Genomic DNA, 26,585 nt, shown 5'->3' with positions numbered 1-26,585 from the left:
GCACCCTTAACTTAATATTTGTTTGCACACCCTTTGGAAAAAATAACTGAAATCAGTCGCTTCCTATAACCATCAACTATAACCATTCTTACACCTCTCAGCCGCAATGTTGGACCACTCTTCCTTTGCAAACTGCTCCAGGTCTCTCTTATTGGAAGGGCACCTTTTCCCAACAGCAATTTTAAGATCTGAAATGGGATTTAGATCTGGACTCATTGCTTGCTACTTCAGAACTCTCCAGTGCTTTGTTGCCATCCATTTCTGGTTACTTTTTGGTGTATGTTTGCGGTCATTGTCCTGCTGGAAGACCCAAGATCTCGGATGCAAACCCAGCTTTCTGACACTGGGCTGTACAGTGCGACCTAAAATCCATTGGTGATTCTCAGATTTCATGATGCCTTGCACACATTCAAGGAACCCAGTGCCAGAGGCAGCAAAACAACCCCAAAACATCATTGAACCTCCACCATATTTCACTGTAGGTACTGTGTTCTTTTCTTTGTAGGCCTCATTCCATTTTCGGTAAACAGTAGAATGATGTGCTTTACCAAAAAGCTCTATCATGGTCTGATCTGTTCACAAGATGTAGTCTTGCTTTTTTTTATGTCTCTGTGTCAGCAGTGGGGTCCTCCTGGGTCTCCTGCCATAGCATTTCATTTAAATGTTGACGGATAGTTTGCACTGACACTGATGCTCCCTGAGCCTGCAGGACAGCTTGAATATCTTTGGAACTTGTTTGGGGCTGCTTATCCACCATCCGGACTATCCTGTGTTGACACTTTTCATCAATTTTTCTCTTCCGTCCATGCCCAGGGAGATTAGCTACAGTGCCATGGGTTGCAAACTTCTTGACAATGTTGCGCACTTTGGACAAAGGCAAATCTATAGCTCTGGAGATGGACTTGTAACCTTGAGATTGTTGATATTTTTCCACAATTTTGGTTTGCAAGTCCTCAGACAGTTTTCTTCTCCTCTTTCTGTTGTCCATGCTTAGTGTGGCACACACAGACACACAATGCAAAGACTAAGTGAACTTCTCTTCTTTTTATCTGCTTTCAGGTGTGATTTTTATATTGCCCACACCTGTTACTTGTCTCAGGTGAGTTTAAAGGAGCATCAAATGCTTAAAACAATCTTATTTTTTCACAATTTTGAAAGGGTGCCAATAATTTTGTCCAGCCCATATTTGGTGTTTGGTGTTACATTATGTTCCTCCCTTTTTTGGTTTAGTTTCAATACACACAAAGGGAATAAACGTGTATAGCAAAACGTGTGTTACTGCAATCCTTTCCTGTGAGAAATACTTCATTTTCTAGAAAAAATTTCAGGGGTGCCAACATTTACAGCCAGGACTTTATGTACTTTGCTTCTTCCTGTTTCCCTATTTATGAACAGTTTCCCTTTGACTGTGGCATCCTAACTGTGTACTGATCTCAGTTCTGTCACGATGCCGGCTGGCAGGTAGTGGATCCTCTGTGCCAGAGAGGGATTGGCGTGGACCGTGCTAGTGGACCGGTTCTAAGCCACTACTGGTTTTCACCAGAGCCCGCCGCAAAGCGGGATGGTCTTGCTGCGGCGGTAGTGACCAGGTCGTATCCACTAGCAACGGCTCACCTCTCTGGCTGCTGAAGATAGGCGCGGTACAAGGGAGTAGGCAAAAGCAAGGTCGGACGTAGCAGAAGGTCGGGGCAGGCAGCAAGGATCGTAGTCAGGGGCAACGGCAGAAGGTCTGGAAACACAGGCAAGGAACACACAAGGAACGCTTTCACTGGCACTAAGGCAACAAGATCCGGCAAGGGAGTGCAGGGGAAGTGAGGTGATATAGGGAAGTGCACAGGTGAACACACTAATTGGAACCACTGCGCCAATCAGCGGCGCAGTGGCCCTTTAAATCGCAGAGACCCGGCGCGCGCGCGCCCTAGGGAGCGGGGCCGCGCGCGCCGGGACAGAACAGACGGAGAGCGAGTCAGGTAGGGGAGCCGGGGTGCGCATCGCGAGCGGGCGCTACCCGCATCGCGAATCGCATCCCGGCTAGCAGCGGAATCGCAGCGCCCCGGGTCAGAGGACGTGACCGGAGCGCTGCCGCGGGGAGAGTGAAGCGAGCGCTCCGGGGAGGAGCGGGGACCCGGAGCGCTCGGCGTAACAGTACCCCCCCCCTTGGGTCTCCCCCTCTTCTTAGAGCCTGAGAACCTGAGGAGCAGACTTTTGTCTAGGATGTTGTCCTCAGGTTCCCAGGATCTCTCTTCAGGACCACAACCCTCCCAGTCCACTAAAAAAAAATTTTTTCCTCTGACCTTTTTGGCAGCTAAAATTTCTTTGACCGAGAAGATGTCCGAGGAGCCGGAAACAGGAGTGGGAGGAACAGATTTGGGAGAAAAACGGTTGAGGATGAGTGGTTTGAGAAGAGAGACGTGAAAGGCATTAGGGATACGAAGAGAGGGAGGAAGAAGAAGTTTATAAGAGACAGGATTAATTTGACACAAAATTTTGAAAGGACCAAGATAGCGTGGTCCCAACTTGTAGCTAGGGACACGGAAGCGGACATATTTAGCGGAGAGCCATACCTTGTCTCCAGGGGAAAAAACGGGGGGAGCTCTTCTTTTCTTATCCGCGAACTTCTTCATGCGTGATGAAGCCTGTAAGAGAGAATTTTGGGTCTCTCTCCATATGATGGAAAGGTCACGAGAAATTTCATCCACAGCGGGCAGACCAGAGGGCAAGGGAGTAGGGAGGGGGGGAAGAGGGTGACGGCCGTACACCACGAAAAATGGGGATTTGGAGGAAGACTCAGAGACCCTGAAGTTATACGAGAATTCGGCCCATGGGAGGAGATCTGCCCAGTCATCCTGGCGGGAGGAAACAAAATGTCGCAAATAATCACCCAAGATCTGGTTAATCCTTTCTACTTGTCCATTGGACTGGGGATGATATGCAGAAGAAAAATTAAATTTAATCTTGAGTTGTTTACAGAGAGCCCTCCAGAATTTAGACACGAATTGGACGCCTCTATCCGAGACAATCTGCGTAGGCAACCCGTGAAGACGAAAAATGTGTACAAAAAATTGTTTAGCCAACTGAGGCGCAGAAGGAAGACCAGGAAGAGGGATGAAATGTGCCATTTTGGAGAATCGATCAACGACCACCCAAATAACAGTGTTGCCACGGGAAGGGGGTAAATCAGTAATAAAATCCATACCAATCAGAGACCAAGGCTGTTCGGGAACAGGCAGAGGATGAAGAAAACCAGCGGGCTTCTGGCGAGGAGTCTTATCCCGGGCACAGATAGTGCAGGCTCGCACAAAGTCCACAACATCCGTCTCCAGAGTCGGCCACCAATAGAAGCGGGAGATGAGTTGCACAGATTTCTTGATACCCGCATGACCTGCGAGATGGGAGGAGTGACCCCATTTGAGGATTCCGAGGCGTTGGCGAGGAGAAACAAAGGTCTTTCCTGGAGGAGTCTGCCTGATGGAGGCAGGAGAAGTGGAGATCAGGCAGTCAGGTGGAATGATGTGTTGCGGAGAGAGTTCAACTTCTGAGGCATCCGAGGAACGAGAGAGAGCATCGGCCCTAATGTTCTTATCGGCAGGACGAAAGTGAATCTCAAAATTAAATCGGGCAAAGAACAGAGACCACCGGGCCTGGCGAGGATTCAGCCGTTGGGCAGACTGGAGGTAGGAGAGGTTCTTGTGGTCGGTGTAGATAATAACAGGAGAACTTGATCCCTCCAGCAGATGCCTCCATTCCTCAAGTGCTAATTTAATGGCTAGAAGCTCTCGATCCCCGATGGAGTAGTTCCTCTCCGCTGGAGAGAAGGTCCTAGAGAAAAAACCACAAGTGACAGCATGCCCGGAAGAATTTTTTTGTAGAAGAACAGCTCCAGCTCCCACTGAGGAGGCATCAACCTCCAATAGGAAGGGTTTGGAAGGGTCAGGCCTGGAGAGGACGGGAGCCGAAGAAAAGGCAGACTTGAGTCGTTTAAAGGCGTCTTCTGCTTGAGGAGGCCAGGACTTGGGATCAGCATTTTTTTTGGTTAAAGCCACGATAGGAGCCACAATGGTAGAAAAATGTGGAATAAATTGCCTGTAATAATTGGCGAACCCCAAAAAGCGTTGGATAGCACGGAGTCCGGAGGGGCGTGGCCAATCTAAGACGGCAGAGAGTTTGTCTGGATCCATCTGTAGTCCCTGGCCAGAGACCAAATATCCTAGAAAAGGAAGAGATTGGCATTCAAACAGACATTTCTCAATTTTGGCATAGAGTTGGTTGTCACGAAGTCTCTGAAGAACCATACGGACATGCTGGCGGTGTTCTTCTAGATTGGCAGAAAAAATTAGGATATCGTCCAGATATACAACAACACAGGAGTATAACAGATCACGAAAAATTTCATTGACAAAGTCTTGGAAGACGGCAGGGGCGTTGCACAGTCCAAAGGGCATGACCAGATACTCAAAGTGTCCATCTCTGGTGTTGAATGCCGTTTTCCACTCGTCCCCCTCTCTGATGCGGATGAGGTTATAGGCGCCTCTTAAGTCCAATTTAGTGAAGATGTGGGCACCTTGGAGGCGATCAAAGAGTTCAGAGATGAGGGGTAAGGGGTAGCGGTTCTTAACCGTGATTTTATTAAGACCGCGGTAGTCAATGCAAGGACGTAGGGAGCCATCTTTTTTGGACACAAAGAAAAATCCGGCTCCGGCAGGAGAGGAGGATTTACGGATAAAGCCCTTTTTTAGATTCTCCTGGACGTATTCGGACATGGCAAGAGTCTCTGGGGCAGAGAGAGGATAAATTCTGCCCCGGGGTGGAGTAGTGCCCGGGAGGAGGTCGATAGGGCAATCATAAGGCCTGTGAGGAGGTAGAGTCTCAGCTTGTTTTTTGCAGAAAACATCCGCGAAGTCCATATAGGCCTTAGGGAGACCGGTTACTGGAGGAACCACAGAGTTACGGCAAGGGTTACTGGGAACCGGTTTTAGACAGTTCTTGGAACAAGAGGACCCCCAACTCTTGATCTCCCCAGTGGACCAATCCAGGGTAGGGGAATGAAGTTGAAGCCAGGGAAGTCCAAGGAGAATTTCCGAGGTGCAATTGGGGAGGACCAAAAGTTCAATCCTCTCATGATGAGATCCAATGCTCATAAGAAGGGGCTCCGTGCGGAAACGTATGGTACAGTCCAATCTTTCATTATTTACACAATTGATGTAGAGGGGTCTGGTGAGACTGGTCACCGGGATGTTGAACCTGTTGACGAGAGAGGCCAAAATAAAATTTCCTGCAGATCCAGAGTCCAAGAAGGCCACTGTAGAGAAGGAGAAGGCAGAGGCAGACATCCGCACAGGCACAGTAAGACGTGGAGAAGCAGAGTAGACATCAAGGACTGTCTCACCTTTGTGCGGAGTCAGCGTACGTCTTTCCAGGCGGGGAGGACGGATAGGACAATCTCTCAGGAAGTGTTCGGTACTAGCACAGTACAGGCAGAGGTTCTCCATACGGCGTCGTGTCCTCTCTTGAGGTGTCAGGCGAGACCGGTCGACCTGCATAGCCTCCACGGCGGGAGGCACAGGAACAGATTGCAGGGGACCAGAGGAGAGAGGAGCCGAGGAGAAGAAACGCCTCGTGCGAACAGAGTCCATATCTTGGCGGAGTTCCTGACGCCTTTCGGAAAAACGCATGTCAATGCGAGTGGCTAGGTGAATAAGTTCATGTAGATTAGCAGGAATTTCTCGTGCGGCCAGAACATCTTTAATGTTGCTGGATAGGCCTTTTTTGAAGGTCGCGCAGAGGGCCTCATTATTCCAGGACAATTCTGAAGCAAGAGTACGGAATTGTACGGCATACTCGCCAACGGAAGAATTACCCTGGACCAGGTTCAACAGGGCAGTCTCAGCAGAAGAGGCTCGGGCAGGTTCCTCAAAGACACTTCGGATTTCCGAGAAGAAGGAGTGTACAGAGGCAGTGACGGGGTCATTGCGGTCCCAGAGCGGTGTGGCCCATGACAGGGCTTTTCCGGACAGAAGGCTGACTACGAAAGCCACCTTAGACCTTTCAGTGGGAAACAGGTCCGACATCATCTCCAGATGCAGGGAACATTGGGAAAGAAAGCCACGGCAAAACTTAGAGTCCCCATCAAATTTATCCGGCAAGGATAAGCGTATCCCAGGAGCGGCCACTCGCTGCGGAGGAGGTGCAGGAGCTGGCGGAGGAGATGACTGCTGAAGCTGTGGTAGTAACTGTTGTAGCATAACGGTCAGTTGAGACAGCTGTTGGCCTTGTTGCGCTATCTGTTGTGACTGCTGGGCGACCACCGTGGTGAGGTCAGCGACAACTGGCAGAGGAACTTCAGCGGGATCCATGGCCGGATCTACTGTCACGATGCCGGCTGGCAGGTAGTGGATCCTCTGTGCCAGAGAGGGATTGGCGTGGACCGTGCTAGTGGACCGGTTCTAAGCCACTACTGGTTTTCACCAGAGCCCGCCGCAAAGCGGGATGGTCTTGCTGCGGCGGTAGTGACCAGGTCGTATCCACTAGCAACGGCTCACCTCTCTGGCTGCTGAAGATAGGCGCGGTACAAGGGAGTAGGCAAAAGCAAGGTCGGACGTAGCAGAAGGTCGGGGCAGGCAGCAAGGATCGTAGTCAGGGGCAACGGCAGAAGGTCTGGAAACACAGGCAAGGAACACACAAGGAACGCTTTCACTGGCACTAAGGCAACAAGATCCGGCAAGGGAGTGCAGGGGAAGTGAGGTGATATAGGGAAGTGCACAGGTGAACACACTAATTGGAACCACTGCGCCAATCAGCGGCGCAGTGGCCCTTTAAATCGCAGAGACCCGGCGCGCGCGCGCCCTAGGGAGCGGGGCCGCGCGCGCCGGGACAGAACAGACGGAGAGCGAGTCAGGTAGGGGAGCCGGGGTGCGCATCGCGAGCGGGCGCTACCCGCATCGCGAATCGCATCCCGGCTGGCAGCGGAATCGCAGCGCCCCGGGTCAGAGGACGTGACCGGAGCGCTGCCGCGGGGAGAGTGAAGCGAGCGCTCCGGGGAGGAGCGGGGACCCGGAGCGCTCGGCGTAACAAGTTCTAGCATGGTATTTATGAATTCATTTTAGTTTTAGGTTTGGTTCTGATGCAGTAATTACGTATCTCCCCACTCCTTGCCCCAAGGAGGGTTCTCCATTTAATACTTTTGCCAGCATAGCTCCCCTGTAGTCCTCTCATTCCTTGTCCCAAGTATGGTTTCCTATCTCATCCCTAGTCTCATTGCTGATCCCCTCCATGGCTCCTCAGTTTATTCCTGATCCCCATGCATGGCTTCATATCCTATTTCTTGTCCCCAGCATGACCCCCTTATTTCAGACTGAATGCCAAGTATTCTCCGACATCTCATTCCTGGTCCCCAGCATAGCCCCCCATTCATTCCTAGTCTTTATCATGGCTTCTAATCTACTGTAATTCAACATTCAAGTTGGCTCCCAATATAGTTCCTAGTACCTAGCATGGTTCCCTCACTTCTTCCATCTCATTCATAGTCCCCAGCATAGCTCCTCTCTCATGATTGGTCTCTAACATGGCCCATCTTTCATTCCTGGCCCCTAGAGGGCAAGAGAAAAGAAGTAACAAATATTCTGGATTCTCAACCTCAGGACGGGAGGAAAAACAACCAATTGAGAACAATTCACCACCTCCTTGGCATTTTTCTAAGCTATGGAAATATGGTGAGAAGAAACATTAGAGCACTTAGTGCTGTGTTCACCAACCAAACACTTCAGCATTAGACATGCTCTGATCTTTCTCCTTACCATATCTTTGCTACATTATAAAAGGAGCAAGAATTATTTCTAATAACTGTTTTGAACATCAATAAATTGATCACTTAAGACAAGGAGAGTGCTGTGAGTTTTTAGGACATTGTATTGTAGGTATCATCTACCTGTGCAAGTGGCACCTCTTAGTTTTCTGAAGTGCACCCCACTATGTATTTTTTTTTGGATCCCTCACTGTTTCAGCTCCTTCTGCCATCTATCCTGATGCTTGCTGAAGCTTTTAACTAGTACTATATTTGTACTTATAGGTAGTAGAATGTTAAGCAGTTGCACTTCCAAAGTTAGTCTTAGTTCTGGTCACTCTGTTTAGCAGAGTTTAACAGAGCATAGGTCTTCACATTTTAACTCTTGTAAAAGGATCTGGACGTTGCTGCTTTGTATCTTCAGGTTGCATTTGCAGAATTGGCACTGACTAGTGACAAGAGAAACAGATTAGCCAAGGATCAATGCTGGGTAGTCAAAATATATGTTAAAGCCAAAGAGGACTCTCTAATGATGGTTGTTCAAATCGGGGTTCTGGCTAGGCCTCTCAAAGACACTCACTAAGCCTGTGTTGTCTTGGCTGTGTGCTTAGGGTCACTGTCTTGATGGAAGGTAAAACTTCTGCCCAGAGCCCTCTAGATTAAGTTTTCATTAGGAAAACCACTGTGCTCTTCTCCATTCAGCTTTCTCGTTTTCATTAAAGGAGAACTCCATGCAAATGAAATTACCTTATATAGCTGCACATTAAAGTTATATAAGTTTACAATGTAAGTGTAATCTTTGCTGAGCACATACCAAGTTTCTCTCAGCTTTACCTCCAGGCAGAAAGTTCAGTAGTTCTTATCACACAAGATGACTGTTGGACAGCAGTTTGTTGGGCCCCACATGTCACTTTGCAACATTACACTCCCTTCTCCTCCACTCAGAGAGCCCAAAGCTTCAGTGTGCAGTGTGTAATTATCCCTGATTTCTGGGGCACACACACCTCCCACATCTATATTCACTGCTTTTCTAACCATGTGACCTCTAAAGACAGCCCTTCCCTGCATATATATATACACTGTATATGTGCTGGTAGACAAGTATATTTTTTGTCTGCTGGTTAAAATTACACTGAAAATTTTACACAATATGTTATCAGCATTTTTATAAATCTGACATATACTTGTGTTACAGATTTTCCTTATTTGTACTTGTAAAATTATATTTTTTTCTTTGATATCAATCCCATATATGCCCATTATATTCTGTAACAGAAAGGCTAGGTGCACCCCTGTGTATAACCACAGGCAAACAAACTATAGAATTTCTCAGAACCGCTTCCTTAAGACATATGACATGTGTATCAAATGTTAATAATACTTTTTTTTTAGAAAGTGTGTCAAGTCTCTGAACATGTGTTATGTGTCTGGTATGCAATGCTTTTCTACTGTAATTGGAAATACTGTCTGCTCAACTATTTGGCCACATGACGTATGTGATAACAAAAGCGGAAACTTACTACAGTACATTTTCTCACCACTCTCTCCGCGTCACAGTTTCCATTGCACTGGGAAATGTAGATAGTGCAGCTTAGAGGGAGGTAAATGAGTCACCACATGACATAGTAATGTTTTATTGTCCATACAATCCATGTACCTTGCAACTGTGTTGTAATTAATTTTGTGAAATACAATATATTTCGAAATAGAAAATCATCTTAAAATACTATTTTAACAGTGTAATTAACCCCAATGCCTTCATTCATTTGCTTTTATTTATGATTACATGATCTGTTTGTGGATCTCCTGATCTCTATGTCCAGAGGTGACTACCAGATATGCATTATGATCAAGCACATTTTCACCTTCTCTTCTTAATCTGTTTCAGTGTAATTTTTTTCAACCCTGACAATTTTTAAATATTGAATTGCCTTTGACAAAGTCAAAATATATAATTAAAATGAAAGCTCTGTATAGAAACAATAAAAAGGAGCGTGTGACTATGACAACCTCATTATATTAGAGTATTGTAATACTCTGATTTTAGTTACATCAAACAACCTCCTCACCACCACGATCATAGTTAACAGAGGGATAAAACCTAGAGGTTTTCAGATTCTGTAGAGCTACAAGGTGTATCAAATAATCCATCATAGCCATATACAGCAAACTACAGGGCTTTTTTTTCTTTTTAGAATTTATTTTTGGCAATTTGGAACAATGCAAAACATAACAACAATACCCCAGGTGACACACCAGGAGCGACAAAATAATGAAATAGGAGATTCTCATGTGCATACAGACATAGAATAACCATCAAACTGACTACATCCCTGAATCAGAATCTCCAAGCACAACTATAGATCAGTGCAATAATAGGGCCAATTGCGCCACCCCTGGAGTATAACAGCCCAGCAAACAACAAACACACACACACACACACACACCATACAAACCCCAAGAAGACTCCCTTCTCCCTTTCATAAAAGAGCCAAAATAGAGCTCTAAATTAACCCCTTAATGACGCAGGGTTTTTCCGTTTTTGCATTTTCATTTTTTCCTCATGACCTAAAAATCATAACGCTTTCAATTTTGCACCTAGAAATCCACATTATGGCTTATTTTTTGCGCCACCAATTCTACCTGGCTGTGACATTGGTCATTTTACCCAATAATCCACGGCGAAACGGAAAAAAAAATCATTGTGCGACAAAATTGAAGAAAAAATGCCATTTTGTAACTTTTGGGGTCTTCTACGCAGTGCATTTTTCGGTAAAAATGACATATTCTCTTTATTCTGTAGGCCCATATGGTTAAAATGATACCCTACTTATATAGGTTTGATTTTGTCGTACTTCTGGAAAAAATAATAACTACATGCAGGAAAATGTTTGTGTTTAAAAATGTCCTCTTTTGACCCCTATAACTTTTTTATTTTTCCGCGTACAGGGCGGTGTGAGGGCAAATTTTTTTGCGCCGTGATCTGACGTTTTTATCGGTATCATTTTTGTTTTGATTGGACTTTTTGTTCTCTTTTTTAATATTATAAAAAGTGACCAAAAATACGCTTTTTTTTACTTTGGAATTTTTTTACGTGTGCGCCATAGACCGTGCGGTTTAATTAATTGCAGTTCTATCGCGGGAGCCCGCTCATGACGTATGCATACGTCATATATCGAGAAGGGGTTAAAGGGGTTATCCACCATAAGGTGATTTTAGTACTTACCAGCCAGAAATTGATATTTCCTGTTGGATTTTGTTCTCTAAACTACACATCCCACAGTTCCATGCTTCAAAAGTTTGAGATCACTTTCCTTCCTCCCACCCATCAGCCACCACACCCACTGAAAAACAGAGAGAGATATAGATAAATAGATATGAGAAAGACAGATGATAGATAGATAGATAGATGTGTTTTCCAAATAGGTCACCTCCAGCTGTTGCAAAACTACAACTCCCAGCATGCCCACACAGCCAAAGGCATGCTGGGAGTTGTAGTTTTGCAACAGCTGGAGGCACCCTGGTTGAGAAACAAAGAAATGGAGGTAAATAGGCACTATAACATTGTTTCTCAGCCAGGGTGCTTTCAGCTGTTGCATGAGATAGTGCCTATTTACCTTCCACTAATCCCCAAAATGCAACTCGCCTCTCCAGAAAGTTACTTACTTTGATGGGCAGGACACCACTGTGAGCATGGGAAGTCTTTCTTTCTCATCTCAGTAGCCACTGGGTGTCAGGATCGTTGGTGGAGAGCAGGAAGCACAAAGCATGTGCCTGCTCCACCAATAGTCTGAGGGGAGAGGAGGGGGAGGTGTGTCCCTCCCTGCTCTCCCCCAACCTGACAGTCAGCGCACTGATATTACAGGGCATGCATGATTTAAAGAAAAAAAAATGTCTCTGGTAGTGGCAGGCCCCCTCTGTTCGCCCCTGGAAGCAGGAGACCACTTTAAACAGTGGTCTCCTGCTTCTATGGTGGAGATACAGGCTGCTGCAGAGGGTGCAACTAGGGCTCGGGCCCCTTACTGGAGTACTGGCTGTACCCCCCTGATGGCGGCCCTGGACAGGAGTATAATAAAGATGTAAAATAAAATGAGACTGAATAAGCATATCCCTTGCATAATACATCAAAGCAACCTCCTTCCACTGCATCTCCGAGAGACCAGGCATATCCTCCACCTACTTCACATAGGTCAAGGCAAACGGATCCGGACCGACCAATTGAAGCAGGGCATAAGCCTGCATAAGTGGTTTGGAGAGGTCAGTGGCACCCAGGAGCAACTCCACTTCAGTAAAGGCCGGAGCCACATCCAGGGAGCCAAAATACGCAAGAACTGCATGTCTCAACTGGAGATTACGAAAGTCGGCATCCCTAGGGACATTAAAATGGTCTTGCATATCAGCAAATGAAGGGAACGAATAGCACTCCCCAAACAAGTGAATAGAAAACTTGACCCCATGGGTGCTCCAAAACATGGCCGCCTCCAACTCCTGCAGGTGATCCAAATGTGGATTCCCCCACAGAGATGCTCTAGGAGAAACTGCTGGCTGTGGAAAGCGCCCTGAAACCACCGACCAAACCACTGCCACTGTCTTGATAGGAACCAACAAAGAAGATGAAGGGGTGTACCTGTACAATGTGTTAGTCAAAGTCATATGAACCCATGAGGACACCAGCCAGAATCGTAAACACATTGGAGAGATCCATGTCGATCCACCAGGACGCATAACTAGAAAATGGTTATGCATGTTCAGAGCTGCTAAGCCACCCCACTGCTTTAGCACCTGGAGTAGCGCCTGACTCAATCTCGGAGGCTTGTCCTGCCAGTAGAGGGATCTCAAAATACCATTCAATTTGAGGAAAAATAATTTTGGAGGGATAATTGGTGAAAGATGGAAAACATATGGAAATTTGGGGAGATAAATCATCTTTAAAATATTCACCCTGCCTGCTAAAGACAAGGGTAAGGAGGACCATGTCTGTAGGTGGTCTGCAGCACTAGCGAGAAGTACAGATTCAAGGACAGGAACTCAGGCAAAGAGGCCGACACCTCCACTTCCAGATACCTAAACCGAGACACTACCTGAAGGCCACACAAGAGAGTTGTCCACAGAACTATCCCCCCAGATATAGGCATCAAGGAAGATTTAGTCCAGTTGACCTGCAGGCTCGAAAGAGTACCAAAGTTTGACCAAAGGAGATCAAAAAATGCATTTAAGGAGCCCTCAACATCCGCCAAGTAAACCAGAGTTTCATCGGCATAAGGACTTCTTAAAGAGTTAAAGGCAGCATTATATGTTCATTTATTAACCCCTTAACGACGCAGGACGTATATTTACGTCCTGCGCCGGCTCCCGCGATATGACGCATCATATCGCGTCGGTCCCGGCGCTAATCAACGGCCGGGACCCGCGGCTAATACCACACATCGCCGATCGCGGCGATGTGCGGTATTAACCCTTTAGAAGCGGCGGTCAAAGCTGACCGCCGCTTCTAAAGTGAAACTGAAAGTGACCCGGCTGCTCAGTCGGGCTGTTCGGGACCGCCGCGGTGAAATCGCGGCGTCCCGAACAGCTGTTCGGACACCGGGAGGGCCCTTACCTGCCTCCCCGGTGTCCGATCGACGAATGACTGCTCCGTGCCTGAGATCCAGGCAGGAGCAGTCAAGCGCCGATAATGCTGATCACAGGCGTGTTAATGCACGCCAGTGATCAGCATAGGAGATCAGTGTGTGCAGTGTTATAGGTCCCTATGGGACCTATAACACTGCAAAAAAAATGTTAAAAAAAAGTGTTAATTAACCCCTTAAGGACACATGACGTACTGGAACGTCATGTGTCCACTCCCGATCTATAACGCGGGGCCACGGCGTGGCCCCGCGTCATAGCGGGTCGGGCCCGGCCTCTAACAACGGCCGGGACCCGTGGCTAATAGCGCGCGGCATTGATCGCTGTGCCGCGCGCTATTAACCCTTTAGACGCGGCGTTCAAAGTTGAACGCCGCGTCTAAAGTGAAACCGAAAGCATGCCGGCTAGCTCAGTGGGCTGTTCGGGATAGCCGCGGTGAAATCGCGGCATCCCGAACAGCTGACAGGACAGCGGGAGGGCCCCCACCTGCCTCCTCGCTGTCCGATCGCCGAATGACAGCTCAGTGCCTGAGATCCAGGCATGAGCAGTCATGCGGCAGAATCATCGATCACTGGTTTCTTATGAGAAACCAGTGATCAATGTAAAAGATCAGTGTGTGCAGTGTTATAGGTCCCTATGGGACCTATAACACTGCAAAAAAAAAGTGCAAAAAAAAAGTGAATAAACATCATTTAACCCCTTCCCTATTAAAAGTTTGAATCACCCCCCTTTTCCCATAAAAGAAAAAACACAGTGTAAATAAAAATTAAAATAAACATAAATGGTATCGCCGCGTGCGGAAATGTCCGAATTATAAAAATATATCGTTAATTAAACCGCACGGTCAATGGCGTGCGCGCAAAAAAATTCCAAAGTCCAAAATAGTGCATTTTTGGTCACTTTTTATATCATGAAAAAATGAATAAAAAGCGATCAATAAGTCCTATCAATGCAAAAATGGTACCGTTAAAAACTTCAGATCACAGCGCAAAAAATGAGCCCTCATACCACCCCATACACGGAAAAATAAAAAAGTTATAGGGGTCAGAAGATGACAATTTTAAACGTATTAATTTTCCTGCATGTAGTTATGATTTTTTCCAGAAGTCTGACAAAATCAAACCTATATAAGTAGGGTATCATTTTAATCGTATGGACCTACAGAATACATATCAGGTGTCATTTTTACCGAAAAATGTACTACGTAGAAACGGAAGCCCCCAAAAGTTACAAAACAGCGTTTTTTTTTAAATTTTGTCGCACAATGATTTTTTTTCCCGCTTCACCATAGATTTTTGGGCAAAATGACTGACGTCATTACAAAGTAGAATTGGTGGCGCAAAAAATAAGCCATCATATGGATTTTTAGGTGTAAATTTGAAAGAGTTATGATTTTTTAAAGGCAAGGAGCAAAAAACGAAAATGCAAAAACGGAAAAACCTCCGGTCCTTAAGGGGTTAAGGTCATTTAACCCCTTCCCTAATAAAAGTTTGAATCACCCCCCTTTTCCCATAAAAAAAATAAAACAGTGTAAAAAAAATAAAAAATAAACATATGTGGTATCGCCGCGTGCGTACATGTCCGAACTATAAAAATATATCATTAATTAAGCTGTACGGTCAATGGCGTACGCGCAAAAAAATTCCAAAGTCCAAAAAAGCGTATTTTGGTCACTTTTTATACCATTAAAAAATGAATAAAAAGTTATCAAAAAGTCCAATCAAAACAAAAATCATACCGATAAAAACTTCAGATCACTGCACAAAAAATGAGTCCTCATACCGCCCCGTACGTGGAAAAATAAAAAAGTTATAGGGGTCAGAAGATGACATTTTTAAACGTATACATTTTCCTGCATGTAGTTATGATTTTTTCCAGAAGTGCGACAAAATCAAACCTATATAAGTAGGGTATCATTTTAACCGTATGGACCTACAGAATAATGATAAGGTGTAATTGTTACTGAAATATGCACTGCGTAGAAACGGAAGCCCCCAAAAGTTACAAAATGGCGTTTTTTTTTCGATTTTGTCGCACAATGATTTTTTTTTCCGTTTCGCCGTGCATTTTTGGGTAAAATGACTAATGTCACTGCAAAGTAGAATTGGCGACGCAAAAAATAAGCCATAATATGGATTTTTAGGTGGAAAATTGAAAGGGTTATGATTTTTAAAAGGTAAGGAGGAAAAAACAAAAGTGCAAAAACGGAAAAACCCTGAGTCCTTAAGGGGTTAAACAGTTGATGGATTAAAGGGGTACTCCGGTGGAAAAAATATATCAGATCAACTGGTGGTAAAAAGTTAAACAGATTTGTAAATTACTTCTATTTAAAATCTTAATCCTTCCAGTACTTATCAGCTGCTGTATGCCCCATAGGAAGTTGTATATTTATGTTCTGTCTGACCACAGTGCTCTCTGCTGACACCTCTCCTTGTCCATGTCAGGAAATGTCCAAAGTAGGAGAAAATCCCCATAGCAAACCTCTCCTGCTCTGGACAGTTCCTAACATGGACAGATGTGTCAGCAGCGAACACTGTGGTCAGACAGAGAAGAAAAAAAAAGGAAAAGAACTTTCTGTGGAGCATACAGCAGCTGATAAGTACTGGAAGGATTAAGATTTTTTAATAGAAGACAGTTACAAATCTGTTTACCGTATATACTCGAGTATAAGCCGAGTTTTTCAGCACGATTTTTCGTGCTGAAAACACCCCCCTCGGCTTATACTCGAGTGAACTCCCCCACCCGCAGTGGTCTTCAACCTGCGGACCTCCAGAGGTTTCAAAACTACAACTCCCAGCAAGCCCGGGCAGCCATCGGCTGTCCGGGCTTGCTGGGAGTTGTAGTTTTGAAACCTTCGGAGGTCCGCAGGTTGAAGACCACTGCGGCCTTCAACATCATCCAGCCCCTCTCACCCCCCTTTAGTTCTGAGTACTCACCTCCGCTCGGCGCTGGTCCGGTCCTGCAGGACTGTCCGGTGAGGAGGTGGTCCGGTGGGATACTGGTTCCGGGCTGCTATCTTCACCGGGGAGGCCTCTTCTAAGCGCTTCGGGCCCGGCCTCAGAATAGTCACATTGCCGTGACAACGACGCAGAGGTGCGTTCATTGCCAACGTACTTCTGCGTCATTGTCAAGGCAACGCCTCTATTCCGGACCGGAAGCGCGGAGAAGAGGCGCCCCCGGTGAAGATAGCAGCCCGGACCACCTCCTCACCGGACCACCTCCTCTCCGGACAGCCCTGCAGGACCGGACCAGCGCCGAGCGGAGGTGAGTACTCAGAACTAAAGGGGGTGAGAGGGGGGCTGGATGATGTTGAAGGCCGCAGTGGTCTTCAACCTGCGGACCTCCGGAGGTTTCAAAACTACAACTCCCAGCAAGCCCGGACAGCCGATGGCTGCCCGGGCTTGCTGGGAGTTGTAGTTTGGAAACCTCTGGAGGTCCGCAGGTTGAAGACCACTGAGGGCGAATGATGAGAAGAGGATGATGAAGGGGGGGTGTGGGGATGATGAAGGGGGGGGTGTGGGATGATTAAAGGGGATGATGAAGGGGGGATGTGTGGGATGATAAGGGGATGATGAAGGGGGGATGTGCGGGATGATAAGGGGATGATGAAGGGGGGATGTGCGGGATGATAAGGGGATGATGAAGGGGGGATGTGTGGGATGATGACAAGGGGATGATGAAGGGGGGATGTGTGGGATGATAAGGGGATGATGAAGGGGGGATGTGTGGGATGATGACAAGGGGATGATGATGAGGATGTTAATGACGGGTCTGGATGATGACAGGGGGGGATGAGGTATTTCCCACCCTAGGCTTATACTCGAGTCAATAACTTTTCCTGGGATTTTGGGTTGAAATTAGGGGTCTCGGCTTATACTCGGGTCGGCTTATACTCGAGTATATACGGTAACTTTCTTGCACCAGTTGATAAAAAAAAAAATATATATTTTTAAACTGGAGTACCCCTTTAAAGGGCAGTGAGCCAATGAGGAGACAGATGCATCTTGACTTTGAATCATTACTATTCTTGACATGGATGAATGGTCTTGGTAAAAATGTTTAAATTATTATGCTTGTTACGAATTTAAACTTTTTATTACTTTGAGATCATTATCTCATAATAGATAAATCATTTGAAATGGGCAAACAGCGGTAGACACAGCTCTCCCTCTCACCCACTCCACGACACGAGACTAGGACTGGACCCTCGATCCAGAGCAACAGCAAAGACAAAAGGCAATGTCCAGCGTGGAAGTTCAAGCAATTCTTGGAAGTTTATTCAGCAATTAGCCAACATGACAAACAGGTGACGCGTTTCGGCCACAGTGCGTAGCCTTAATCGTACCAATGTTGGCTAATTGCTGAATAAACTTCCAAGAATTGCTTGAACTTCCACGCTGGACATTGCCTTTTGTTTTAACATTTGAAATGGTACACAAAACAAAAAAAAAAAAATGAGCACTCTTTATAAATGTTTGTTTAATGTGCTAAGGTGAAGAGGTGGAACCACATAGGAAAGGGTGGCACATAAAGAGAAAATGTGAGGCAAGAAGAGGAAAGGGGTGGAGATTACAGAGGGTGGGTCTTAAACAGGAGCAGTCAATTTCGGTTACTGGGATGCATGGGTTATTTTAGGCCTAAAGCAGCACAAACCTAAATACAGCACTGCACACAGCCATGCAATCTCTTTACATAAACATTGGTGGTAGTATGAGTTGTATTGAACAGGTCAGTTTCCTAAATCCCTTAACCACAACAGTATTTCAGTTCTAAATGAACAGCTACTTTTAGGATAGGTTCACACGAGCGGCTTTACAGCGTATTTTACGCTGTGGATCCACTGGTGAAGGCCCGCTCTATGCTGGCTTTACATGTGGCTGCTGGTAGTGGCAATACACCTCTACCAGCAGACACACTGCGATGTGCGAGTCGCAGTATACTCGCACATCGCGGGAGCTCTCTGCCTAGCTCAGAGCAGGGAGAGCGACCACGATGTGCGAGTACGCCGCGCACATCACTGCAGTGTGTCTGCTCGTAGCGGCGTATTGCCGCTACCAGCAGGCACATGTAAAGCCAGCATAGAGCGGGGCCTTCACCAGCGGATCCGCAACTGCGAAAATCCGTTCGTGAGAGCCGACCCTTAAGCAATTTTGCACAAATGGTAGTTAAACAGTCCCAGTTTTTTGTTTGGCAACCCATAACATGTGCACAATTTTTGTCTTGATACATAGGACTGTTTTTTAATACCTAATATACAGAAATATTTTTATGTAAGTCTTGGCTGGTTATTCTATGGCAAAGGGTTGGGTTCCCTTGTGCCATGTGTTTTATTTTTTATTTTTTGTATATATATATATATATATATATATATATATATATATATACCGTATATATATAATTTATTTTTAATTTTAATTTTTTTTTTATTTACATAATTATGTAACAATTTTATATATTTTTTCACATTCCATTTTCTTTAATTAAGTAGTTTTCCACTGCTAGTTGGGTATCCATAGAACCCAGAGTTATAGGAAAAATCAGCCCACACTGGTAGAGCTACTGCAACTTGAGTCTGCTTAGATTCAGCAACTATGACATGCTTTGGGGCAAAAAGCATGACCACAACATTCTGAATCTTTTGGTGTTTAACAATTCTATTCTCTGTTGCATCCCTTACTTATAGATTTCAAAACAGCTCCTGAAAGAGATATCAGCACACATGTTGTGAATTGGGAGCTTGGTGAAATGCCAAGTTTCAAGTGAAGTGGTGAAAAGCAGCGATAAAATATATATATTTTTTAATTGTTTTTATTATGTATTACAAACATAAAAAACAAACATACAATATTAATATACTTAAACTGACATTGAGACCTATAAACATGATGTTAACTAATCCCTAATTTTTCCACAATAACCAAGTTTCTTTTTCCTTCTTTCTTGATTTCTTCATATTTTTTTTTAACCTTATTCACAAGTCTTATTTATTCTTTTTCTGTTGGTACCTCCGGAGCCATCCATTTTCTAAATATCATCACCTTAGCTAACCCAATTCTTTTGAGAATCACATTACCGTACCCTGTTACATTTATTCCCATCACCAGAATTACACTTCTAGCTTCCATTGGTAAAGTAATCTTGAAATCTTCCAAGATTTTTCTATAAACCCACACCCAAAATTCTCTAACTCTCCAACATTCCCAAATTAAGTGCATTAAGTTCGCTTCTTTTCTCTTACATTTAGGACACACAGCATCTTTTTTATTCTCTAGGAGTTTTGGGGTAAACCCTACAATTCAATTTCCAAAATGATACGCAATGGTTCATATTGACAGATGGCCCCTTAACCTTTTTAAATACATCATCCCATTCCTCCTCCATACTATCCCCTACTTCCTCCTCCCACCTCTTTTTACACTTTACTTTCTGGACACTCCCGATACCATTCACCACATTTCTATACACTATCCCTAACAAATTCTTGACCTTTTGTCCCTTAATTCCCTTCAACAAATCCACTATCTCATGTATTTCAATATTCCACTTTAGATTCTCTTTATACTTCACCCATGCAGCTTTCACTTGAAAGTAAACAAATTTATTTTCTACATCTAATCCAAACTCATTGCATATTTGTGTCCACCCCTTTAACTTCCCCTCTTCAAATAAATGGAACACCTTATCGATTCCCCTTTTTCCTCCAATTCATGAATTCTGTGATTTTCCAAATTCTTTTATGTGTATATTATCCCATATTGGTGTGAACTTGAAACTCCCTCTTACACCCAACAATTTTCTAAATTTCAACCACCACAAATCTAGTGCTTGAGTACCAACCTCTTTTTTAAATTCTCTCTTAGCTAATATCCCACTCTATAAAATCTCCCAGATGTCTACCCCTTTGATCCAAAGGATAGGGGATAAGATGTCAGATCGCCGGGGTCTCGCTGCTGGGGACTCCCAGGATCTCGGCTGCGGCACCCCGCTATCATTACTGCACAGAGCACGCTCGCTCTGTGCGTAATGACCGGCGATACAGGGGCCGGAGCATTATTTACATCACGGCTCCACCCCCTCATGATGTCACGGCCCGCCCCCTCAATACAAGTCTATGGGAGGGGGCGTGGTGGCCATCACGTCCCCTCCCATAGACTTGCATTAAGGAGGTGGGCCGTGACAACAGGAGGGGGCAGAGCCATGACGTCACCATGTTCCAGCCCCTGTATTGCCGGTCATTACACACAGAGCGAGCGTGCTCTGTGCAGTAATGATAGCGGGGTGCCGCAGCCGAGATCCTGGGAGTCCCCAGCAGCGGGACCCCGGCGATCTGACATCTTATCCCCTATCCTTTGGATCAAATGGGTAGACATGTGGGAGATGTCTAGGGGCGGAGTACCCATTTAAATAATGCAACACCATTGATAACAGTACCATTTTCACCAAGGCAATTTTATCAGCCATTTATAATCCCAATTCATTCCATATCTTGCATGTATTTACAATTTTTCCCTCAACGGAGAAATATTCAGTTTCTCAAATTCTTGAATATTATTTGAAACTATTCATCCAAGGTATTCAAAATTCTCTCCTAAATTCAGGATTTTAATATTGCCTATTGGTGTATCTATTGGTTCGTCCAGTAGTAGAAGTGCAGATTTCTTCCTATTTATTCTGAACCCTGCTTTTCCCCCAAATTCTTCTATTTCCCCCATTACTCCTATGACACCTTTTTCTTGGATGTGCACAAACAAAGCCACTTCATCTGCGTATAAAAGGATTTTTTCCTCACTCCTAAATCCTTCAAAGCCATCAGTACTTTGTATTTTTAAAGCCAACGGCTCCATGAATAATGCAAAAAGCAGGGGGGACAAAGGGCACCCCTGTCTGGTCCCTCGACTAAGGCTAAAACTTGGGGACAATTCACCATTTATTTGAATCCTAGCTGGAGGTTCACTATAAATAGTTCGAACTCCTCTAATAAAATTGTCTTCCAAGCCAAATTCTCCCAGTACCTTAAACAGGAAGCCCCATTTCACCCTGTCAAAAGCCTTATTGGCATCCAAAGACAGAATGGAATGGGGCCCCCTGCATTCATTCTGCATATTACAGTATAATCTTCTCACATACTCAAACAAACTTCTACCTGGGATGAATCCCTTCTGCTCTTCCCCATTATTTGATTGATTACCTTGGCCAACCTCACTACCCATATTTTTGAGAAGATCTTACCATCAGTATTGACCAGCGAGATTAGCCAGAAGGCATCCATTTCCCTGCTATCCTTTCCCTTTTTTGGTATTAAAATAATTACCGCATCAAGCATGGATGGGGACAACTTCCCCACCTTCAAGGATTCATGAAATACCTCCAAAAGAAAATACCACAATGGATCTCCTAATTTCCTATACACTTCAAAAACAAACCCATCCGAGCCCGTTGTGGAATTTCTTGATATTTGCTTAAGGGCTTCTTGCATTTCTTTAAAGGGTACCTCTCATCAAAAAACTTTTGATATATTATAGATTAATGTATGCAGAATAACTTTACAATTGCATGTTATTAAAAAATATGCTTCTTTCTATTTAATTTTCCACTTTGAAGAAATGACCACTAGGGGTCTCCCTACCAGTCCTGGCAGCGAGCATTTCAGACTCATGCTGGAGTCCTAAACACTACGAGCTGCCAGTCTGCTTTGTTCACAAAGGAGAACACTCAGAGCTGCCAGCCTGCTTTGTTCACAGCCTGTTTGGCTGTGAACAAAGCAGGCTGGCAGCTCTGAGTGTTTAGGACTCCAGCATGAGTCAGAAATGCTTGCTGACAGGACTGATCGGGAAAAATACAATAGAAAGAAGCATATTTTTCATTAACATGCTATTGGAAAGTTATTCAACATTCATTAATCTAAAATATATCAAAAGTTTATTTGATGAGAGGTACCCTTTAACTGCGATTTCTTCATTAAGTCCTCTCAATTATTCATTCCCCACCTTTGGAATTACCAATTTTTTCAAATACTCCTCTATTTTATCCTCTTCTTCCACACTTTCCCTCTGATAGAGTTTACAATAATAATTGGTTGCTATTTCCTCTATATCTTGTTTCCCTGTTCATCTAAAATTCCTTTAATACTCCTACTCTCCTGTTGGTTCTTCACTATTCCTGCTAGCCATTTACTTTATATGAAAAGAGGTGGTATGGGCCTTTTTTTCAGAGTTTGTGCTATGCCTCTTATTCCTGATGAAGAGCAATGTTAATTCTGCAGCCTTCAAAGAAATTTAGACTATTATATGCTTCAAACTTGAACAATTTGCAGATATTCCTATCCAGCGTGACAGAAGTAACTTAATAGGGTTTTCCGATAAAAAACAATTCATTTTTTTTTAAATTAACTGGTACCAGAAAGTTAAACAGATTTGCAAATTACTTCTTTTTAAAAATCTTAACCCTTCCAGTACCTAAAAGCTGCTGTATGCTCCACAGGAAATTCTTTTCTTTTTTAAATTTCTTTTCCAGTGCTCTCTGCTGACACCTCTGTCTGTCTCAGGAGCTGTCAAGAGCAGGAGCAAATCCCCAGAGCAAACCTATCCAGTTCCTGAGACAGACAGAGGTGTTAGCACAGAGCACTGTGGTCAGACAGAACATCTGATAAGTACTGGAAGGGTTAAGATGTTTAAATATAAGTCATTTACAAATCTGTTTAACTTCTGGCACCAGTTTATTTAAAAAACAAAAAAAACAAAAAAAAACGTTTTTCACCGGAGTACCCCTTTAACCTTTTAAGGACCAAGACCATTTTGACCTTAAATGACATGTGTTCTTTATTCAGTGGGTCAATTTGATAAAAATGATACCCATTATTACATACTTTTCTATTATTGTTGCACTTAAAAAAAAAATCGCAAACTTTTTTAACCAAATTGGTACGTTTAAAATCCCTCTATTTTGACAACCTCTAACTTTTTCATTTTTCCATATAGGCAGCGGTATGAGGGCTCATTTGTTGCGCCGTGATCTGTACTGTTTATTGATACCACATTTGTGTATATAAAACTTTTATACATTTTTTCATAATTTTTTTAAAAATAAAACAGGACATAAAAGCAGCAATTTTGGACTTTTTTTTTTTAACGTTCACGCCGTTCACCGTACGGGATCATTAACATTATATTTTAATAGTTCGGACATTTATGCACGCGGCAATACCAAATATGTTTATACGTTTTTTTTTTGTTTTTTTTTGTTTGTTTTTACACTTCTTGGGGGTAAAATGAGTAAAAGGGACATTTTACATTTTTATTGGGTGAGGGAACTTTAAAAAAAAAATTTCTACTTCTTTTTTTACACTTCTTATGTCACCATTGTTAGCTGATAGCTGATCTGATCCCTGCGGCGATGCCGCGGGCAATCAGATCAGCATAAAATGAAGCCGCACTGCTGCAGATGCCGTGATCTGTATTGATCACAGCATCTGAGGGGTTAATGGCAGACATCCGCGCGATCGTGGATGTCGGCCATTACCAGTGGGTCCCTGGCTGCTATCAGCGGCTGGGACCTGCCACGTCATGTACTGGACGTAAATGTACGTCCTGGTGCGCGAAGTACCGGCGTATCAGGATGTACATTTATGTCCTTGGTCGTTAAGGGGTTAAAGGGGTAATCCACTGGAAAAAAATTTCTTTAAAATGAACTGGTGCAAGAAAGTTAAAAAAAATTGTAAATTACTTCTATTAAAAAATCGTAACCCTTCCAGTACTTATCAGCTGCTGTATACTACAGAGGAAGTTCTTTTCTTTTTGAATTTCCTTTCTGTCTGACCACAGTGCTCTCTGCCGACATCTCTGTTCATGTCAGAAATTGTCCAGAGCAGGGTAGGATTGCTATGGGGATTTGCTCCTACTCTGGACAGTTCCTAAAATGAACAGAGGCGTCAGCAGAGAGCACTGTGGTCAGACAGAAAGGAAATTAAAAAAGAAAAGAACGTCCTGTGGAGCATACAGCAGCTGATAAGTACTGGATTTTTAATAGAAGTAATTTACAAATCTGTTTAACTTTCTGGCACCTGTTGATTTAAACATTTTTTTTCCCAGCGGAGTACCTCTTTAAGTCGCCTGCACAAAGCCTTGACCATACATGACACCTTTAAAGGGGTACTCTGGTGAAAAACTATTTTTTTTTTAAATCAACTGGTGCCAGAAAGTTAAACAGATTTGTAAATTACTTCTATTAAAAAATCTTAATCCTTCCTGTACTTATTAGCTGCTGAATACTACAGCGGAAATTCTTTTCCATTTTAGGAACTGTCCAGAACAGCATATGTTTGCTATGGGAATTTCCTTTTACTCGGGACAGTTCCTAAAATGGACAGAGATGTCAGCAGAGAGCACTGTGCTCATGATGACAGCTCTGTGTTTAAAACGGAAAATAATTTCCTCTGTAGTATTCAGCAGCTAATAAGTACAGGAAGGATTAAGATTTTTTAATAGAAGTAATTTACAAATCTGTTTAACTTTCTGGCACCAGTTGATTTAGAAAAAAAAAGTTTTTCACCGGAGTACAACTTTAAGATAAATTTCAATGCAGAATACAAGCCAGACCTTCTTGTCCAACAACAGTGCTTGACCTCTCAATAGTTTTTTTTGTTAAATGGGCACAAGTATATACAGACACAATCCAACATTTCCTGGAAAGCTTTTCAGAAGAAAGAAATCTGTTTTAGCTACAAAAATTGCCCAACCTAATATTAAAGGAGAACGGTCATCCTGTTCACCCACACTGAAGATCTGCTTCTATTTTCTCTGAATTGCGTGCTGGAGGCGGGCCAACCGGGTCAATTTGAATATTCATTGTCTGTGACTCCACGTCCTAGTGATGTGGAGTCGATGGTCACGTGAGTGCATGCGCTGACTAAGCGCTCACGTGACCAGCGTCAATGTACATTCAAATTGACCCGGTGGGCCCACCACCAGCGCACAATTCAGAGAAATAGAAGTGGATCTTTGGTGGGACATATCTCCAGAACAAAGGTACGTATTTATGTCCGTGACCCCTCATCAGTCTCCTGTTCCCCCATGCTAAAACCCAGTGAATTGGGTTTAGTGTGGGTGAACAGGATGACCATTTTCCTTTAATGTTCATGATGTTGAAATAAGAAGTCCAACAAGTTCATATAAGTGTGTTGAACAGGTGTCCACATATTTTTTTTGTCATGTAATTAAATATTTCCATCTTTATAAGCACATATTTTATGTCCTATTTTATTGTAATATTACTTTACTTGCAGATGATATGTTAAACCTGTTTTGCCGGGCAGCCCCTGAATCATTAACACCTCATGTTTTGGAAGATCTGAAAATATCTACGGTCATGAAGTGTCCACAGTCCAATCGGTGTTCTCTTCATTTAAATGTAATTGGAACAGTAAATCTTGATGGTATGAACTCAATAAAATGTTTGCCCTAACAATGCCTCTGTCCAGGCATTCTTTATGTGCACGTAACTAAAGATAAGATTCTTATTGGCTTCATGTATTTGAGGAATGTATTAAATGGATGTTACGTTTGGGTGTCATAGCCGACAATATCCTTATTAGTAAATCACTATTGTGATTTTCATTTCCCATTACCATTACATATTATAGTTTATTATAGCTTGATGTGACTCAGGATTAATTCAATAAAAATTGTCCTCCGTTGGAAATGTTAAACAGATTTGTAAATTACTTCTATTTAAAAATCCAGTACTTATCAGCTGCTGTATGCTCCACAGGAAGTGCTTTTCTTTATGAATTTCCTTTCTGCCTGACCACAGTGCTCTCTGCTGACACCTCTGTCCATGTCAGGAACTGTTTAGAGCAGGAGCAAATCCCCATAGAAAACCTCTCCAGCTCTGTACAGTTCCTGACATGGACAGAGGTATCAGCAGAGAGCACTATGGTCAGAAAAGAAAATCAAAAAGAAAAGAACTTCCTGTGGAGCATACAGCAGCTGATAAGTACTGGAAGGATTAAGATTTTTAAATAGAAGTCATTTACAAATCTGTTTAACTTCCTGGCAACAGAAGGTGACTTTTAATTTTGTGTTATATTATATATAATGATGACTGATTTGTTTAATAACTAAAGCAAGAACTCTTAAATAATTAAGATGATGGTATACCTCCTTTCTTTCTCTTTCTTTTCTTA

The 26,585-nt window shown here is 43.7% G+C and overlaps 1 protein-coding gene across 1 annotated transcript in view; it reads left to right on the top strand.

Moving 5' to 3' along the window:
- Nucleotides 1-26,585, top strand: part of IL17REL (interleukin 17 receptor E like) — a 111,297-nt gene that overhangs the window by 35,975 nt on the left and 48,737 nt on the right. Inside the window, exon 3 of the mRNA XM_056573736.1 lies at nt 25,686-25,835. Within this exon, the coding sequence (XP_056429711.1) occupies nt 25,691-25,835 (145 nt within the window). The 5' untranslated portion in view covers nt 25,686-25,690. The remainder of the gene's footprint in view (nt 1-25,685; nt 25,836-26,585) is intronic.

The sequence above is a fragment of the Hyla sarda genome, chromosome 4 (genome assembly GCF_029499605.1).
Source record: "Hyla sarda isolate aHylSar1 chromosome 4, aHylSar1.hap1, whole genome shotgun sequence".
NCBI classification, from domain to species: Eukaryota; Metazoa; Chordata; class Amphibia; order Anura; family Hylidae; genus Hyla; species Hyla sarda.
This window is presented reverse-complemented; position numbering and strand designations above follow the sequence as displayed.